This window comes from Abrus precatorius, unplaced genomic scaffold (assembly GCF_003935025.1).
Source record: "Abrus precatorius isolate BTA unplaced genomic scaffold, Abrus_2018 Scaffold11, whole genome shotgun sequence".
Lineage (NCBI taxonomy): Eukaryota > Viridiplantae > Streptophyta > Magnoliopsida > Fabales > Fabaceae > Abrus > Abrus precatorius.
In genome coordinates this window covers 28,061,497-28,080,930 of record NW_020874303.1, presented here as the reverse complement: position 1 = coordinate 28,080,930, position 19,434 = coordinate 28,061,497, and the positions used below count along the sequence as shown (strand labels likewise).

At 36.3% G+C, this 19,434-nt stretch overlaps 4 protein-coding genes across 7 annotated transcripts; 2 read left to right on the top strand and 2 right to left on the bottom strand.

Moving 5' to 3' along the window:
- Window positions 1-167: 167 nt before the first annotated feature.
- On the bottom strand, window positions 168-3,568 carry LOC113855039 (dnaJ homolog subfamily B member 8). Of its 2 annotated transcripts, XM_027486484.1 has the most exons (5): window positions 3,035-3,568; window positions 1,897-2,059; window positions 1,193-1,225; window positions 902-996; window positions 251-798 (listed from the first exon to the last, which is right to left on the bottom strand). In XM_027486484.1, the coding sequence occupies exons 1-5, from the start codon at window positions 3,401-3,403 to the stop codon at window positions 568-570; spliced, it is 891 nt and encodes a 296-aa protein (XP_027342285.1). In that variant the 5' UTR covers window positions 3,404-3,568; the 3' UTR covers window positions 251-567. The 2 variants fall into 2 exon arrangements, with proteins under 2 accessions (XP_027342286.1, XP_027342285.1); XM_027486485.1 differs by lacking the exon at window positions 1,193-1,225 and having other exon boundaries at window positions 168-798.
- An 809-nt stretch (window positions 3,569-4,377) lies between these two features.
- On the top strand, window positions 4,378-5,421 carry LOC113855322. Its single transcript, XM_027486915.1, has 2 exons — window positions 4,378-4,868; window positions 4,976-5,421. Exons 1-2 carry the CDS (start codon window positions 4,536-4,538, stop codon window positions 5,141-5,143), a joined length of 501 nt encoding a protein of 166 aa, XP_027342716.1. The 5' UTR covers window positions 4,378-4,535; the 3' UTR covers window positions 5,144-5,421.
- An 816-nt stretch (window positions 5,422-6,237) lies between these two features.
- On the bottom strand, window positions 6,238-12,842 carry LOC113853717 (pumilio homolog 2-like). Of its 3 annotated transcripts, XM_027484269.1 has the most exons (11): window positions 11,671-12,842; window positions 10,989-11,097; window positions 10,535-10,916; window positions 9,560-10,441; window positions 9,317-9,458; window positions 9,119-9,226; window positions 8,795-9,007; window positions 8,606-8,716; window positions 7,849-8,043; window positions 6,930-7,104; window positions 6,238-6,710 (listed from the first exon to the last, which is right to left on the bottom strand). In XM_027484269.1, exons 1-11 carry the CDS (start codon window positions 12,313-12,315, stop codon window positions 6,673-6,675), a joined length of 3,000 nt encoding a protein of 999 aa, XP_027340070.1. In that variant the 5' UTR covers window positions 12,316-12,842; the 3' UTR covers window positions 6,238-6,672. The 3 variants fall into 3 exon arrangements, with proteins under 3 accessions (XP_027340070.1, XP_027340068.1, XP_027340069.1); XM_027484267.1 differs by having other exon boundaries at window positions 6,874-7,104; window positions 9,560-11,097; XM_027484268.1 differs by having other exon boundaries at window positions 9,560-11,097.
- Window positions 12,843-16,511: 3,669 nt separating this feature from the next.
- LOC113855425 (E3 ubiquitin-protein ligase RDUF1-like) lies at window positions 16,512-19,207 on the top strand. Its single transcript, XM_027487064.1, has one exon. It carries the CDS (start codon window positions 16,555-16,557, stop codon window positions 17,572-17,574), a length of 1,020 nt encoding a protein of 339 aa, XP_027342865.1. The 5' UTR covers window positions 16,512-16,554; the 3' UTR covers window positions 17,575-19,207.
- Window positions 19,208-19,434: the final 227 nt, after the last annotated feature.

Genomic DNA, 19,434 nt, shown 5'->3' with positions numbered 1-19,434 from the left:
ATGCTTCCTATCAAATCGTACATATATTTTTCGACAGATTTCCTTTGTGTTAACAAAATGATGGTATTTCTTGAACTCGTGTAGTCGTTGCCATGTTAACTGATTAAGGGGTTATTTCTAGGCGTTCTTATGAAAAAGAGAATAAGAAAAAATGGGAATGCATTTAACATTTAAAAAATACAACCAATTTGTATTGTTGCATGTTAGAGAGGCAAAAATGTTTTACAAACTAATTTAGTTTTATAGTCCCTTTACATTTCCCTCGGTTCCATCTCACCTAATATACCCATGAATATGATTGAAGTTTTAGTGCTGTTATGTGTATACCTACCCAACTCAACACTGAAAATAAATAAATAAATATTGCTGGATGAGGAATGTCCAGCATGAAAAAGCAGTAAAACAGAAGAAGCCCTTGTGTTAGTCAATTTTATAACTTTTAAGTTTGCAATGGCCCCCAAGAGATATGCCTTCAATTCACATAAAGCCCATATGCCTTGTGCCAAGAATGAGGTAATACATTTTGGCCTTTGCTCTCAACCAAATGAGGAACCAAATCCTTTTGTGCTACAAGCCTAACTCCTTTTTCAACTGAGCAAGTGTTGCTTCTATTTCATCAAGGTTATCCTCAACACTTTTGTTTCCCTTGCTAGCTTCACCTTGAGTGCTATTATTCCTTGGTATCTCTGTCCCAGATACGTTAGAATCATTTCCTCCCTGAGGCGTTTTATAATTGTCATTTGCATCAGTAATATTGAGTTCTTTCTCAAGGAACTCCACAAATTCTTCTCCTATTTCCTGAAATTTAAATTTTTAATTATTACAATTCCGGATTTAATATATATTTGTAGACATCAGAATTCAATTCCAAAACAGAGAGAAATGTAAACAGGAGTATCACCGCCAATTCTTCCCATAGGCTCTTTGGCTTTCCTTGTGAAGCAGCATTGGCTTCCCAATTCCTGAATTCTTCTTGAAGATCCTTAAAGAAGTCCTCTGTAATAACAAATCAGGTCTTAAACACTACAATAAAGGAATTATAAAATTAAGTTGCAATATACTAGAGACATCCTTTTCCCATGTTGAAAGATTTAAATGGGATAAAATCAATGGCCAGCAAAATTGGGAAGAATGCAGGCTAAACTTATGGTCAAAATGATCATGTGATGTCTACCAGAGAGTATATATCTACCTATTGATATTTGAACATCCCTCAAAAAATTACCTGCAGCATTAAGATGTTGGACAAAAGAAGATTAAAAAAAAAAAAAAGTAGCTAACTTAATAAAATGATAGGACAGGAAGCATATAAAAATTGTAAAATTATCTCTCAGACAGTTAGGGAAAGAAATTAGTATTCTCTCAGACAGTTAAAGGGAAAGAATTAGAATGAGAAGAGTGTGCAAGGACAAAAAGGAAACATAGATAGAAGCTGTTGGCTTTAGGTTTTCGCTAGCTAGTGTCTTCAATTATCAGAAAAAAATAGAGAAACCCTCAGTAGTATCATGGTTGAGTCCAGAAGACCAGAACTTAACCAATCACAATCCAATATGCATCCTGAAAATATTTAACTGCACAAAATGCACGAATGGTCTAATGATGAAAAACGTTTCTTGATATCTTTCAATTGAGCTGTATCTTGGGCACTATCTCGTTGGCTAAGTTCCAACAGCACTAAAACCACTTTGTTGTCGTTAGAGAATATCTAAGACATATTTAAATCATCTAAGAATAACTTTTATGGCTTGTTTAGGTATCATTCACAACTATAAATACTTTGGTACTTTGAGATGTCCTTTTTCTTTTTTAGACGTGTAACAGCAATGATAAACAACGTATTAAAAAATGAACTTTTGTACATTCAACACAAGATTGCAGATGGTTATTAATATTTACCTAATCCATAAAATTCTTCTTCAGCAGCTTGTGCATTCCTACTTCGGCTTCTTCGAGAAAAATCAGAACCACGATTTCCAGAATCATATTTTTTGCGAGAACTGGAATTTACCAATGTATTGTATGCATGTTTTATCCTCATAAACTTCTCCTGTGCCTTATCCTGTGAAAAGTAACTTAAAAATACATCAAATAAGCACTACAGATTCCTATCTTACGATGGTTAATTATTAATGTGTTAATTGGAAATGTAGTAAAAATGAATGTGAGTGGTCACCAACATACAATCCAAGATGCATCACATTTACATCATTTAAGCACTATCAGCATAGTAAATATGATATGCTTTTACTCCTTATTTGTTGTCCTTGTGATTTACATTTATTTTCCCGTTTCTTTTTTGTGTCTTTTAGAAGTGCAAAGACATCACCGCCACTATAATTTTTGCTTGAAACTATAAGTAAAAAATGTAAAACAACTTGAAGAACAAAGGAAAATTCAAGATTGGAAGACAATGAGCCACTTACAAGTTCAAATACACGAGATTCATAAATCTTTTGTCAGTTACGATTAGATATGTGACATTCAGGTTATTAACCTTCATAGATCCACATTTTTAATAACATTTGAGAATTGAAGTATACATGTAATAGGGAGTGAGTGTGCTTTCCAAACAAGAGGAGGCAATGATCAAGCTACATATTAACGATGGATCTAAACAAATAGTGTAATTCATCTTTTCATTGAAGATCAACATAGTAGCCATGTTTATATTAAAAGTGGAGAGTGCCAAACTATAGTTTGATGATCAAACTCCATATTAGTTACCACATTTGAAATCTAGCATAAGTGAAAAAGAACACCGACAGAATACACCAAAAAAACTTAAAAAAAAAAACTGCAGCTTAAACTGAAAGGGATAAAATCCCTAATTGTCAAAGTTTTCCCCAAATCATAAACAACATATAAAGTTATTTTTCACAGATATCAAGAGAAAAATAATTGCTTTTGCACTTAACTTCTGAAAACTTAACAGAATAAATGGCATCCAACAATACCTGGCCTGCTAAACCTCAACATTTTCAAACAGACACAGAAATTTTAGAGAGGAATAACAAGCGTTAAACATAGAAACTACCTCTTTATTGACATCGGGATGATACTTGAGAGCAAGTTTCCGATACGCCTTCTTGATTTCATCCACAGTTGCGGATGGAGACACACCCAAAACCTCATATGGAGACTCGCCACTCCTTGCTCTCACAACCACCATTCTATTGCCACCTCTTTCTTTCTTCTCACGCTTCCAAAGTGAATGGAGCACAAGGGAATTATTGAAACCACTTGCAGAGCTGATTCTGCAACTGGGTATGGCAGAAATTGGAGAAGGAGTAAGAGGTGGAAGAGATCTGAAGGGAAGGTGAGTGTGAGGACAAGAAAGAAAGGTGTTTGCAGTGAGAGAGAGAGTAAATCCATGCATGTTATCTCCAAATCTTTGTTCTATCATCTCTTCTTGTCTCTGTTGTCATTGACAGGGTTATGGAATCTGCCTGGATCAACTTTCAACACCACTCTCTTATCGCCCAAAGCTTTGGATTGAAATTTGGAGTATCCTCTTCGTTAACTTGTTTAACCCCCTACCAAAAATTAAAAAAGAAAAGAAAATGATAGCTATTAAATACCTGTTTTTTCCGAAGAAAAAAAAAAACTTATTGACTTGTCTTGTGTGCATGTGTTGTGTGTGCATGTGTTGTGTGTAATATTATCATACATCAACAATAAGCAAAGGTCACTAAAAACAATTATTTTTTATTTAAAAAGACTGACTCTTGTATAGATATATCAAACTAAACAAACTTAGCTTTACATGTGATTTCTTTTTTGCAGTAATGAATAAATTTTGCATGTTAGTTACATTTGTAGATATGGCTCCTTGAGTTCTTCAGGCCATTGAGATTGTTATTCTCCTCTATGATTCTCCTCTTTGATGAAAGTATACTAAAGCATTGAAAATATTATCATAGCTAAAACAAACTTATAAAGAAGTGAACTTATTTTTTAGATAAGCCATTTTTTATTCACACTGCCACTGAAATATATTAAATATGTTTTCAAAAAATAAATTTTAAAAGAATAAAAAAAGCAGCTAGTAGAAACGATAAAAAGTAATCTCCCTTCTTTTTTTAATCGAAAAAAACTAATGTTCCTTTTGTTTTGGTAAAAAAAAAAGTAATCTCCCCAAATAAATTGATATATCCATAAGGGAAAATGCAAGTTGTAGTAATAGTGTAGTTCACAAAGAGGATCCAACATCTATTTCCTCCAAAAACACCCTTGAGGTCACACCACAAGCCCATACTATTAACATGTTATAGGGCCTAGAATAGTCTGTATCAGAAATCCAAAACAAAACGCAACCAGTGACCCATATTCCATTGGACACAGCAAACTAACAAATATGATCCAAAAAGAAAAGCAAACCAGTATTAGAACATCCTAAAGCCTACACCCACCAATCACAGTCCACAAATGCAAAAGCAACCCAGACGGACCCAGGTTGTCCTTGGATGCCACGTCAGAAAAAGAAAAGTGGTGGGAAGCCGCGGCTGAGGTGAGGATTGCAGACAGATAATGAAATCATGGCCACTGCATTTGCATCATCCTCGTCTCCACAGATTGCAACCTTCCTTTCTTCTTCTAGTTTGCGCTCAAACACACGCTCATATTTGTCTCTTAGAACAACTCTTCTTCCACCTCCTCCATCTATCTCCCCCATAAAAAAACTCACCCTTTTTCGGAATCCACCTCGACCCATTCTTGCTGCTGCCGCTGAAGATGTTGTTGTAGCTTCGGAAGATGCCGTGGTGGATGCTGCGGACCAATTGGTGTCCAACACCGATGATGGGGTGTCCACAGTCGTATCAGCCCTTCTCTTTGCAGCGTTCATTGGTCTAACCGCTATCACTATTGGGGTATCACCCTAAAACAAAAAGTTCCCTTTTTTACTTTACTCTTGGTTTCAAGTTTTTCACTTTATTGATTCTGTTATGAATAAGGGATGGGTGTGTCTGTGTTGCAGGTAATATATCTAGCAGTTACAGATTTCCTGCAGAAGAGAGAGAAAGAGAAGTTTGAGAAAGAAGAAGCAGCAAACAAGAGTAAGAAGAAGAAGAAGAAGGTGGGAAGGGGCAGGGCAGGGCCAAGAGGATTTGGGCAAAAGGTTGTTGAATACGAGGATGATGATTAGATTAGGATGCAAATTGCAGATTGAAAAATAACACCGCCAAAGCCATTTCAGGTCCTCTTCCTCTTCCATTCAAATCGCGAATTTTACTTTAACTCTTTTTAAGTCTTCACAATGTGATTTCCAGTTTCTATAACAAACATGTTCGAATTAGGGAAATTCATTGCAATGCATCGTTTCAGACATCCGAATTTATCGGAATTTGCCATGCCTACGCTGTCGTACTTGTCCATAACCGATCTACCGGTTATAATTCCAATTTAATGTCATGAATCGTTCATTATAAAATGTTGTAACGGAATAAATTTATAAACTTTTACACTAAATATTAACTTTTTATTTAATTTTCATCTAACAACGCCATTAAATATAAGTTATAATTTATTATATTTAAAGAGTTTTTAATTTTACATTAACGTAAAAAAACTCTTCATATATATATATATATATATATATATGTCAAGAGTAATATTTACTTTTGTTCTAATATTTTTTGTTATTTTTATTTAAAAAATGTATAAAATATCTCTATTATTAATATAGGTAGAAAAAATATTTTAAACAAAACTTATATAAATAATAATAATAATAATAATAACTACTTGAGAGTAATAATAAATATCGTCAGAACCATGAGTGGTATGAAAATGGTAATAGCGACGCTAGTTCTTGCAATGCTACGTTATATTTGTTTTTCTTTGCTACCAGCACATATGTTGCACGAAATTATATCTAGTTATTTCACTTGTGGGGCTGGTTTCTTTAATCTAATTGACTAAAATCCCCTACGGGAGACCCAGCCGAATACAGGGGTGGCAGATTTCTATGAACCCCCTCAATACCACTTTCCTGCTCGCAGTATATTATCATCCATTTATCTAAAATTTAAACACATTGATCACAAGAATTAGCATGTCACTATTAAATATCCATATGTAGTAACATTAATTTTAAAACATTAAACGTGATTATAATTTGAAATCAAAATTATTCTCAAGCGCATATTTTATATCATATGAATCGGTATGTTGAATCAATTTTACTTGTACTAGTTGTTAAAAGAAAGTCAGCATAGTATCGCTATCACAAGACATAAATGAAAGGGAAAGTGAACTTGAAAAATTTGGGCATAAAGTCAATAACCATACATGAAAGAAAAACCCTGCTCTCACCTAAACATAAACAGCTCTCCACAAGGCAACATTTTTGTACAGTCGCGTCAACTTATAAACTACCTCACCGTTTAATAAAAACTTTACATCCTTAAAAAGGCTTGGTATTGTCACTTTTATCTCCTCTGCAGGGGCATCAGGTGTATTACACATCTGAGCCTCACCTCACTTAAATTCTATGTATAACCTTAATACTACAAAATGTACAGTTCTGCATTACAACCGATAATTTTATTTCCAATCGGCCACAACCCATCACAAGAGATAGGTAAACATAACCTCTGGATGTAGGAAAAGAGAGGAGGAAGCTCACACTAGCCTCAGTTAGCTGTACAAACAACATTCTTTTTCTATGCCCACCTAAGCAGGATGAGGAGACTGAGCAGCAATTCTCCTCTCTGCAAGAAATTAGATGATCAGTTGGCAAACTACACGTAACACCTTAGCATATGATAACTAAACAAAACAAAAAGTATGCAACTTAAAGAATATAATGGCACACATAGCAGCATCAGTTCATGTGTATGTTCTATTCATGAACCTATTTAGACAAACATGTACCTAAAACCCCACATGATGCATCAAAATAAGTGGTAATGCCAACGTGGAATAAGTACCTCCTGCAGCAACAAGTTTCTCTACACGGGCAACAATATGCTTTCCGTAGGTGTACTTTTTCAAAGCGTTCAAGTGAACTTTAATTCTTGAAAGAATTAGCTCTCGCTGTTGGTCATCACAAGTCTCCAGCACCTTTTGTACAACATAATTTGCAAATTGATCTTTCATCATTGCCTGTTTAAAAGAGGAACCAGATTTATCATTTGCAAGATGAGAAACTCCTATAAATTTTGTCAAGGCACGCTGAAAGTTTGATAACCAAAGCACCTATCAGTTTAGGGTCACCAGTGCATTAAAAAAGGGGTAGGAAAAAATATTAACCATCCTTTTACTTTACCAGAAAAGTTTGGTGATCAAAGTCCAACACTGAATATGTGACAACACAACATTGTATTTAAAGACAAAACAGCCTTGAATGCATTGAGAATATTAGGAGCTGTTCAGTTTCAAGAAATGTTTTGTTTTCATTGTTTTGTCTTCAAAGATTTGTATCAGAAACAGAGAATAACTTTTTTCTGCTTTCACTGTTTCCTATACAAATTAAGGAAAACAAGAAACAGAATAAAACCATAGCGGCAGATTTGTAACTAAAAATGAAAACAGAATGTTTTCAGAAACCAAACAGGCCCTTAACTTTTAAAATAAATTCCTAGGACAACACCTTAAAGCTAAATTGGACAGTTTTTTAAATTCTTTAGAATAATCACCTTGTGGTCATTGCAAGTTTATTTAGACAAAAATTGGCTTTTCATGCCTCGGATGAGCAAGGAAAATAGCCCCATTCCATCATCATCAAATCACTTTTTTATCACACCTTTAATCTAAATATATGCCAATTTGACTCAAAGAAAAGGTTTTTTTTTTTTATGCGTGCGGGGAGGGCATAGATAGTTTATTAAAGGAAGTACTAAAAAAAACCTGAAGAGGCTCATTTTCATCAGTGGAACCAAGCATCTCATTCACAAGTAATTGACGTTCAGAAGGACCTCCAAATGTCAAACACTTCTCCACCACATTTGATGCAAACTTCTGCTGACTCATTTGAACTATCTTGCCTGCTAATTCCTTGATAATAGCTGAACGCTCGTGAGGCTTCCCATGTTCAAGTACATGCTGTTATTTACGAAGAGAAGATGAAACAAAACAAAAGATCAGCGGGCAAGCATAAATGGCATTTTATATTGATATAATTTTAAGTAATAAAGTAGTTTCATGTATATTGAGTACAGAATATTGGGAGAAGGAAGCAGAAGCCCATATATCACAAGAGAACAAAATTTGGATGGCATATTTTAAGCACAAAACCAAAAAGACGGCATGTTATATCATCAAGCAACAAATTCTAAAAAAAATTGAATTGACAGTAACAAATGTGATTTAGACTGAAGAGCACACGTTCACAATAAAACAAAGTATTAAATCAAAAGCCCCCATAAAAATCCTAAGCAATGACCTTGAATGATGAATCATAACAAAGAGAATCATAACTTAAAAAAGTCAACTGACAGAATTGCAGATAAAAAAAAACCATACAAAAGGGAATGGTTTCAGAAAAAAAAACTCGATGAGTGGAGAGTTACAAGGAAACTCAACCAAAAATATACACAAATTGTAAGTACAATCCATAATTGCAGCATTGAAAATCCCAGACTGTAAGTAACCAGAATAAATTTACCTGGACAACATAGTTGCCATACTGATCCTGGGCTAACATGCTCACTGACCCTAAAATCTCATCCATTACTTTTTGTTGGGTATTAGGGTCTTTGCAATGCTCCAGTACTCTCTGCCATAAAGTTATTATTATATGTTCGCAGATTTTAAGTACATAAAAGGAGTAACATAAGTACAGAAGAAATATTACCTGTATCACCCGGCAACCATATGGATGGGTTGATAAAGTCACAACTTGATCAAAAAAAGTTGAGACAATAAAGTTGATTGCATCTTCAGGGACGCATTCAATACATTTCTGAATTACATGATTACCATTCTGATCTCGTACACAGCGCATGACATTACCATCAAGTTCTTGAACCATCTTTATCTTCTGGTCCAGATCAACAACTTCTATGGCCTAAAGAGGGACACAATAGAAAAAAGAAAAAAATGATGACAAATTCAGAACATCTTAGAAACAGAGCCACATGTAGGAATATCAATCACTAGATCCAAAAGCAATCAATACCTTCTGAATGACCCGACAACCATACATTTGAAGGCTAAGTGTCAGCACATGGCCAAAAAGCTTGTTGGCTAACTCTCTTCTCTGGGATGCAAGGCCATGCTCAAAAAACTGCCATATACCAATAGTCACTCTAATACGATCCATTTAAGAGAATCATTTCAGTAGGCATAGGCAATACATAGAGAAAGTAATAATCACCTTTTGAACCACATAATTACCAAAGACATCAGTCATCAAAGCAAGAGCTTGGGGCATGATTTCTTGATAAATCATGTTTTTTTCTTCAGTAGTTGCAGTTTCAAGCTTTTGTTGAATAAACCGGCTTCCATATTGATCAGCACTGCACATTAGAGAAAATACATTTAATTTAATTCTTCAGTAGACATTAGGGAAATATAATAAAACTAAAAACCCGAGCAACATAAAGGAAAAAGAATATACCTGAATTCAACAACATGACCAGAAATTTCAGAAAGCTCGAAACACTTGGTTTTATTGCTTTTAAACTCTTCCAACAGTGATGAAGTAAAGCTTTCATCCATGTTCCCAGCATCTAGGTGCCATGGCCCCATGACCCCAACTAAATTCCTCACCCCAGATGCAAAACGCATATTCAGGTCATTGTGCCTAATAGGACTTCCAGATCCAACTGGAGAAGTGGATAAAGAGTTTGCCATTGGACTTCCCGGGTAAGATAAGCCATAACCAGGATTTCCATAATAGCCATGATGATTGGAGCCACCTGATTTACCACCCATTGGAGCATTGTATTGTGATTTCTGAGGTGAAAGCAGATTCCCAAGATAAGCTTTCTGAAGCTCAAGTAAATTCATGTATGAGTTGCTTAAATAGTTCCTATCTGCAGAAGGATCATTAAGAGCAGCAAGTTGTGCAGCAGCATACTCAGATGTCCTCATGTATTGAAGATACATGGGATCAACAAAAGGTGTTTGGAGAGCACCACCCGCAAGTTGATTTCCCATTCTACCATGACCATGCAAATCAGATGGAGCAGCAACTCCAGAAGCCAAACCACCTCCAAGAATTCTTGAGTCCATTCCAGGGGTTCCCATTGCTGATGCTGCGGCAACATTTTCAAATAAAGGTGGCAGATTACCAGTTCCAAGTTGGCTAGCCATCAAGGATCCCAATGCTGGATTTCCAGCATACCCACTCAGGCCATAGTTAGTAAATGCTGAATTGTTACCATCCAAGGGCTGGTACTGAGCAGGCAATCCACCTCCAATATTAAAAGCTGAGTTAGGTGATCCCTTGAAATATGAGTTATTGGGAAGAACAGCAGACTTCTGTAGCTCAGCATGTCTATCCAAGGATGGATTGTTGATGTCTGACCCACCCCCAGTGCTCTTACCTGAATCAGAGTAAGCTGTTTTCTGCAAGTGTCCTGATTCAGACTTCTTTAGGTACGCATGTTGCTTGCCATGATCCTGACCACCTTGCATACCAAATAGGTATCTTTGATGATTATCAACATCTGACTCAACCTGTGACGGGAAATGGCTATCCCCATCTAAAACATCATCTGCCGATAGATTCATGCCAGACAATGCAGCCACAATATCTGCAGAATCATTGATGCCAGATGAAACACCATTATATGCATCAGGACTGTTGACACCTCTCTTCTCAGCAGCAACAACTCTCCCGCCCCCAATAGGTGTGGGGCAAGGACTGGGAGCCCTAGCAACAAGTTGTGGATCAGGAGTAGTGCTTCGTGACAAGGAAGAACCTAGTGCAGCAGCATAAGTATATGAAGCTTGCGGGCCAGTATTTTGGGCTGCAGATGATCCCTGAATATTTGATCCAGATCTTAAGGTATCAGAGGCTGACGAATCACGACGCAAATGACCCAGCTCTGCTTCAGCAGAAGATATAATATCAACATTTTCATCAAACGCATTACGGCTGGTAGGACGAGAAGGAAAGCCAGTGATAGAGGTATTACGCCCCAAATCATCCTGCACAATTACTGGATATGAATGATGGGCGGCAAAAAAGGGTAAAAATGAATAAAGAAACAAAAAAAAACAAGAAATGATATATTTGTGAGTAAAAAGATTTCACAGTGAATGCAATAGAACAAGACACAGAACTATAAGTACCAATATACCAGCCTGTATGAAACCAAAAGGTAGAGGAGTACTGGACAGATAAAATAAAAAGGAACTGAACATCAGAAGTTGACTAATAATAAGAACACATCAAGTGAATTTTAAACTGTCTTTTTCCAACACCGCAAGCACTATAAATAACATTGAAGATGATAAAAGCCAAAAAGTGTATGAAACAGAGTCATGTTAAGATTTACTAGTTGACTGAATCAAAAATTAATTCCCTCAGAAACAGGAATCAACCATCTGTTCAAACATCAAAACAAAATATGCATCAAAGAATCGCGTTCTCAATCTCAGCAAACCAGCCTCATGATGTGCCAAAGATCAAAGTAAAAAACAACACGCCATCCAATCATGGGAAAACAAGGCAGAGCAAAGAAACCAAGCAATAAATCAAAAGATAAAGAAGCAAGCCACCTGAAAAATTTCAGCAAGGCTCTTTTGTTTGCTACCAAGACCTAGGCCAGGCAAACCAATTAGTCCATCACCACCCCACTCAGCAGAAACTCCCAACTTTTCGTTATATACCTCACTTTCCTGTTTCCTCGTGTTAAAACCAGGAGGGGTCGCATACATCGATCTGCCACCATTGTCATCAGCCCTGTTCACTTTTCTCCTATCTCCAATTCCACCAAGAACTGAAGCTCCACCTTTTAGTCTCTGCGTAAACCTCCAATCCTCCTTCGAGAGCAAAGGAGGCGGAAGCCGAGGATTCAAATTCACATTGTTGTAATAGTATGAAAGATAAGCCGGATCAGACCTAAGCTCTTCCTCAGAAGCAAAACCATTCCCATTTTTCGCCCCGGAAAACTCCGAAAATGCAGCGGCAGCAGCAGCACCGCCACCGCCGCCACCTCCAAACAACCCTCCAACTGCACTTAGAGAACCCTCCACAGTTGGAGGAGCTGATCCACTCCTATACAAATTGAGCTCGCGTTCACGATCATCCACCTCCTGTCTTCGTTGCTCGCGAAGCAACATCCCTATCTCCTTTTCCAATTCATCTCCAAAGGAACCCTCGTTACCACCAAGCATCGGTCTTCTTCCCAATTCAGACAACATTTTCAAAAACTCAATTTGATCATCGGAGTTTCACCACCCACAACCTGATCACTACCCTCAACCATAAACCAAACCCTAAGCCGCTAAAAAACTCAAAAACCCAATCTTTTCCCGTCAAAACGCCCAAGCCCCATATTTACAACTTCAAAAGTGCTCACTTGCAACTGCTGCGAACAAAAATCGGAATTAAAAAAATAATAAGAGCAACAATAACTTATCGCCATGAAAACTACACCCAGTTCATTCGTGCAGCTGAAACAAACACTAACTGAAGAATCAGTCAGATTAGGAAATTTAAATTAAGCTTGGGCGAGTTGGTTTCCATGATTATTGAAGATAAATTACTGATAAGAATCTAGAAGCGAAATTGACGTGAGTTGGGCGTGGGAAAGAAGAGAAAGAGAAGAAGGAGAAGAAGGGCGCAGCAAAGTGAAGAAGGAAAGAATGAGAGTGTGGCGATGTTAGAGATGAATCCGGCGGCGATTGGTTCTTAGAAGAACCCTTAGGGTTTTGTTTGTTCTATTTCGAGGAGGATTATATACAATGATGATAGCAAAGGGAACCCAAATTTTTTTTACTTTTTTTATTTTTTTCTTTTTCAATTTCCAAAAGTTAGCATTATTTCAGAGAAATATCTAAAATACTAAATTTATTTCCTAAAAATTAGGGGAAATTGACCAAGTGATAACCGACTGATGTAGGGGTATTGCCATGGCCGAGAGAGAGAGATTTGGTGGTAATCTAAATGAAGAATCTGTTCCTAACTGACACGTAGTGTTAATAGATTCGCTGGATCAATAAAAATACCCCATTTTTTAGTAAATTCATTTTCCCAACTGCCCCTCCCCTCTTTCCTATTCCTCCTCCTCTTCTCTGCTTCTCTGCTTCATTTTAGTATCAAAATATAACATCTTTTTACTGTTCTTCTAACAAATTTTTTAATTCTCCATTTTGTTCATCTCAGTTAATAATAATCAAATTTTAGTCATCAATCAAATATTAATTTTTTAATATTTTTTAAGTATTCAATATTTTTTTTATACAATAGATTATAAATATCATAGGGAATGTGATATAACACCACACTGTTAACTCATGTTGTGTGTTCTTCATCCAAGTTCCAACACCCAAGCAATGGGGTAGAGCTACCTTTTACTTTTTATATACTTTAATACCACTGAAGAATAGTATCTTTTCTATCTCAAAATGATATACGAGTACCAAGTGTGAGAAAAAGCTTATAATATAAATTAATCTTGGATCTCACATGATATTTTGTGTCTCTCAGAGTGAAATATTATCTGGATCATATTTATAATTGTTTATTTTAAAATATATAAATTTGTTTTATCTTTATTTATTATATAGAATTTGTATGAATAAAAACACTTGTGTATTTTATCAATGTAAGTAAACACGTTTTTCAATTGTTCCTAAAATGAATGCTAGGTAGGAAATTTATTGGCTTCCAAGTTGCAAGGATCTAACTCCTCATGAATTTAACTGCATTTTAATTACCTTTACTCGCCTTGTTAAATGCCCATAAATGGTGTGTCACCCATCTAGAAAAACAGTCATCAATTGAAGGCATCATAACATTATCAACAACAGAATGTGGCAGTTAAAACATATGTGTATACGTTTAGTTCACATCAATTTCATACCAAACCAGGGGTTATCTTTTATGGGTCTTGCTATGTTAAAAAAATCAATAAATAGTTATAATTTTATAAAACTTATAAGAGTCAATGTCTTTTGTCAAGTTTTTTGAATTTTTTTGTAATGCTTTATGAGTTATCTCACACCTTCAAAATCATCTCAATTCTTTGTCTTGTGAGACCATCATAAAAAACATTCTGGATCTTTAAAAAAAATGGGTATATATCACATTTGCATTCAATGTATGTTTAATGTGTGTGAATAGTGACAATTTATATTTACTTCAACCTATTGATTATAATTTTAACACTGAATTTATATTTATAAAATTTTTTAACTTATTTCCAAACACAATGTATGTTAAAATTGCATTGCCGATAACTATAAATTAAAGTTAGAAAGAGCAACATCTGGGATATTAAAGTATTGGTATTTATTGTTTTTCGTTCTGACGTGGACCACTCCCACGACGCTGTTCATGGTTTGGGCCTGTAAATCCATTTCAAATTCGATCCATTACGAAATTTGGGCTTTGAACAGCTAAAATCGAGTTAGCAACTGTCCAAGTTGCACGGTTAAATTGGAACGTGGATGTGATTAATTACTTGAAAAATGCTCATTATTAATTTAGTTAAACTGCAGTATTAGTAAATTTTGTTTGAAACATTCAACACCAAAAAGTTATTAGTTATTGTTTCTGGTTCTAGTTATGATTCTTTTATTGGTCTGATAGAACGAGACTCGTTCATTTTAAATGAATCAAATAAAAAGCATAATGAATTTCTATTGATGTGTTTGAGTCAATTTAATTATGACAAATGAAATAATAACTTGCTTCTTATAAATTTTATTGACAGTTTCAATAATCTTTAGATTAAACTAATGATTTAAATCCTTTAGAGACTAACATAGTATTCATTTATTATTTAAATTCTCCAAACATTGAAAAACACAAAAATAGTCCTTAATTCAATTTATAATAAATCATCTTAATGTCATTTGAATAATTTATTCAGTATCGTAAACTTGAAAACAATTCAATCAACGTCAAATGAATTTTAGAGATGCTAAATAATGATTTCAAATCCACATTAATCAACATAAAATTCTATTTAATGCCATCGCTATTGAAAATTTATAGATGACTAATAAATAACAAATTTTATAAATTCATATATTCACCCATATTAAATATAAATTTTATTAAAATTACAATATTAATAATATCATTAAACTGCGTTTAATATTATAATTTTTTATTCTGTAAATCAAAATGAAAATAGATGGCCGAATCATTAATTTTGTCAAATATAAAATATTTAAAAAATGATAAATATCTTAGATTTTATGAAATTTACTACAAGGTGCAAAAGAAAACATAAAATTTATTATTTAATTATTAATTGTGACAAAGACTGTCAATTGTTATAGTATTTATTTTAAAATTAAATTAAATTTATCAACAATGTGAAGATCTTTACAAATAAGACAGTAAAATAAAACTCAAATCCATTCTTATAATAACTTTCTTTTCACCAGAGAACATTTGTGGGGTGTTGGTAATGGATACACAGAATAGATAATCTGAAATTACAGCTAGAAATATTAATGAACGTATGATTCTAAAATTCTTAGTGTTAATCGTCTTCATAAGCATATATAATAAAACCTGAAAGTCACTGTAACAATGAAAATAGTGAATTGGGAATCAAAGAAGGTGGCTGCTTATCACAAACCGCGGGTATATAATAGAGTTTTAATTATGTATATGAAAATGCATTATCATAACTGCGCAAGTGGGCAATGATCTAGAATCAAACCTATGTTGACCCAGTCGATGGAATACTCAACACGTGTATGTTAATTCTGGAAATGAATAAGATTCTCGTACTGGTTCAGATCAATAATCAAACACAAGGATATCATTTTAGTGACTGTTAGGAGCACAAAACACTGTTAACCTAAAGAAAGAAAGCGCCTCCATTGATGCCACATTTGTTCTATTCGAAAATGACAATGCAAAATTTAATAATTGTTGATGTTAAATTAAAGTTTTAATTCTCATTTACACTTTAAATTTTATGAATAGAAGAAAATTAATTTGTGAATTTATAACAGGAGATAAAAAAGGTGTAAATATGAATTGGATTGGAGTTGTTGAAGAGAAAGGCCAGTTGTGTATGAATGGAGTTTCACAGTGGGTGCGCTGCGCTGTCTCGTTTAAGGTAATGAACTGATAATGTGACTTTCTTGGAATCCAGTGAATTAAAAGAATAAAAATCAAAATCAAAATCAAAATCGGCGTCTCTTGTATTGTATTGTATTATTATGGCAGTGGCTTCCTTGGCTTGGGGTTCTCACGATCAATTAATAATTAAATAAATTTCCTAATTAAGAACCTCTAATCCAATCCACATCCCTATTAATTAATATTAAAGTGAAATTAGCAATATCCAATCCTATCCCTCTCTGTAGCTGACGCGTTCCGCTTTTCAAACTCCATAAATCAACGCTCTCTTCATCGGCTCTTTAGTTATTGGGAGTTACTACTCAAATTTCATTCCCTCTTTGTAAACCAAAATGAGCTCCGAGACCCCACGCGCTACGCCGTCGTATTGGTGCTATAGCTGCACCCGCTTTGTTCACCTCCTCGACCAAGACGACGTCCTCTGCCCCCACTGCCAAAGTGGCTTCGTCGAAGAGATCCACGCTGGTCAATCGCCCGCTCTCTCCCTCTTCGCTGATGGCTTTCACACTTCCCGGAGACACGGCTTCCGCCGGAGACGCCGCAACGCCGGCACCCGCTCGCCGTTTAACCCCGTCATCGTTCTCCGTGGACCGGGCGAGGACGAGGGGACCAGCTTCGAGTTATTCTACGACGACGGCGACGGCACCGGTCTCCGACCGCTGCCGCCAACTATGTCAGAGTTTTTGCTCGGATCCGGCTTCGATCGGTTGTTGGAGCAGTTTTCTCAGATCGAGATCAACGGGTTCGGGAGGGCGGAGAATCCGCCGGCGTCGAAGTCTGCGATAGAGTCAATGCCGACGATCGAGATCGCGGAGGCGCAGGTGGAGACGGAGACGCACTGCGCCGTTTGCAAAGAAGCCTTCGAGCTAGGTTCGGAGGCGCGCAAGATGCCTTGCAACCACCTTTACCATTCCGATTGCATTCTCCCATGGCTTTCGATGCGAAATTCGTGCCCTGTGTGCCGCCACGAGTTGCCGTCCGATCAAAACCCGGTGGAATCCAGAGTCGCTGGTCAGATCGAGGAAGAAGCCGTAGGGCTGACCATATGGAGGTTACCGGGCGGCGGATTCGCTGTCGGGCGGTTTGCCGGCGGGCGAAGAGCCAGCGATAGTCAGTTGCCGGTTGTGTACACGGAGATGGATGGTGGTAGCAATTCGAACGAAGGTTCGAGAAGAATCTCGCTGGCAGTGGGGAGCGGCAGAGTTAGGGAGAGCGGTGGATTTGGTAGAATTTTCCGCAATTTCTTTTCCTTCTTTGGGAGAATTGGGTCCCTTAATAGAACCCGAAGCCGAAGCTCTTCGTCTTCGTTGTTCAGTAGAAGAAGAAGCAGAACCTGGGTCTTGGAAGGTTGATTTGGTTGGAGTTATTTTTGGAAAGCAAGGTTTCAGTTTCAGTTGAGAATTCTTACTGTAAATATGATAGAACTGAAGTGGGTATTATAGTTAGATGGAGGAAGTTTAGTTTACCCTACGTGTCCCAGTTTCTGCGATTTGCATCGCCATATCAATACATCACCAAAGGGAACTCCCGAGAAACTCTGTTCCTGCTTCTCAGAGCATCCATTTGGGGAAGAAGCCCTGCTTATTTTTCTTTCTCGTGTTGTTAATTACTTGATTTGTTTAATGTTTATATGTTTTAGTCACATATTCTTTGTAAGAATTCTTTTTAAATTTATGTCTGATGTTGTCCCAATTTAGAGAAGAGAAGATATTGGGTGTGGGATGCAAATCGCGTGAACAAGAGCAGAATCATTGTTGTTAATCATTATTGTTGTTGCAGTAGTCCTTGGGGTCTGAATTATTCCAAATTCAGCAGAACAGAGAAGGAATACAAAATCTGTGTCCTTGTAAGAGGCATTCATTTTATTCTTGGGAGGGGAGTTTTGGGTGGGGTGGAGATGGTGTTTGATGGGATTATGGTCATTTTTGGCTTGATGATGATGATGACACCACGAATTCCCATGCGTTTCAAGAATTCCTTTCTCGTTCACTTTTATTGTTTCACTCCTTAATCATGGACCTAGTTGCCAAAAGATAAAGGTTATTTTTTTCCCCTCTTGCCTTAACTTTACTCATTTGGCTCTGACATGTATGGCTAGCTATGGTGTTAACTCCTTGGCACTTGCATGCCCTTTTGATCTGTTCAATTGTAGTCATAACCGCTTCCTCTACTGTGGACATTGTTTGAACTTTTCCAAAAGGACTCGGTTAAACATTTTTCACCGATGGCTCTCCATGGATTGAGTCTGACAACTGTCTCGCACTTCAACTTGAGTAGTCAATTCTGAATTTTGGCACGCTTGGTTCAGCCCTACAGCCAGCCAACTAAAGTTGAACCTTTCTCTACCACTATACTTTCCCGTATTTTTTAATCTTTTTTCTCAAACTGTTTTTTTGGCCTCTCTTTCATAATTAGAAAGAGAACATAAGTTACTACATGATGGAATATCCAATCAAACCTTCAACTCTTTCAACATTATCATCACGCCTGAATTTTAAATGTTGGAGAGATGTCAGTTGACTTCTGAAACCCATTTATAATGTGAATTAGAAGATCGCATATTGAATTGAATGTAACGAAAAAAAGATGCAATGTGGACAGATTGGCAAGGAATAGGGTGTCAGCTTCCGCGTTGGACAAAGTCAACGCTGATGGGGCTGCCAAGAGGAATCCTGAAATGACTTGGTTGTGGCGAAATCCTAGGTGGTAATAATGGGTGGGGAATAAGAAAAACGCATAGGGGGCATCGGAAATTTTGACTAGGTGTTTGACAAGGACCTCGCATGGTTAGGAGAAATTAGCTCTATCTTCCACTATATTCCAAGGCGTGGACGAACAACTTCTGGTGTGGAATTCAAGCTTACTTGTACAAATGGGAAAGATAGGTGTGCTGAGGGCCTTAATTGGACCAGTTGGGCCACGATTAATTTGATATCAAATCCAATCTGATTTCGTTTTTTTTGGGTAAATAATCCAATCTGATCTTTTGGTGAAACAAATTTTGAATTCCAAGCTGACTGGTCGTTGACCTCCATCCCCCTCCCCTCGCAAAAAAAACTGACTGGTATGCGTCTGTAGTTTAACTGGCTCAATCCAATGTGTTGAGAAAATATGAAAGTTTAGGCGTAATGCATAATTAAGTTGTTGAATTTTCAAATAAAAATGTTACGAAGTAACCCATGTAACGAAAGACATTATTTTTTATTGATAAA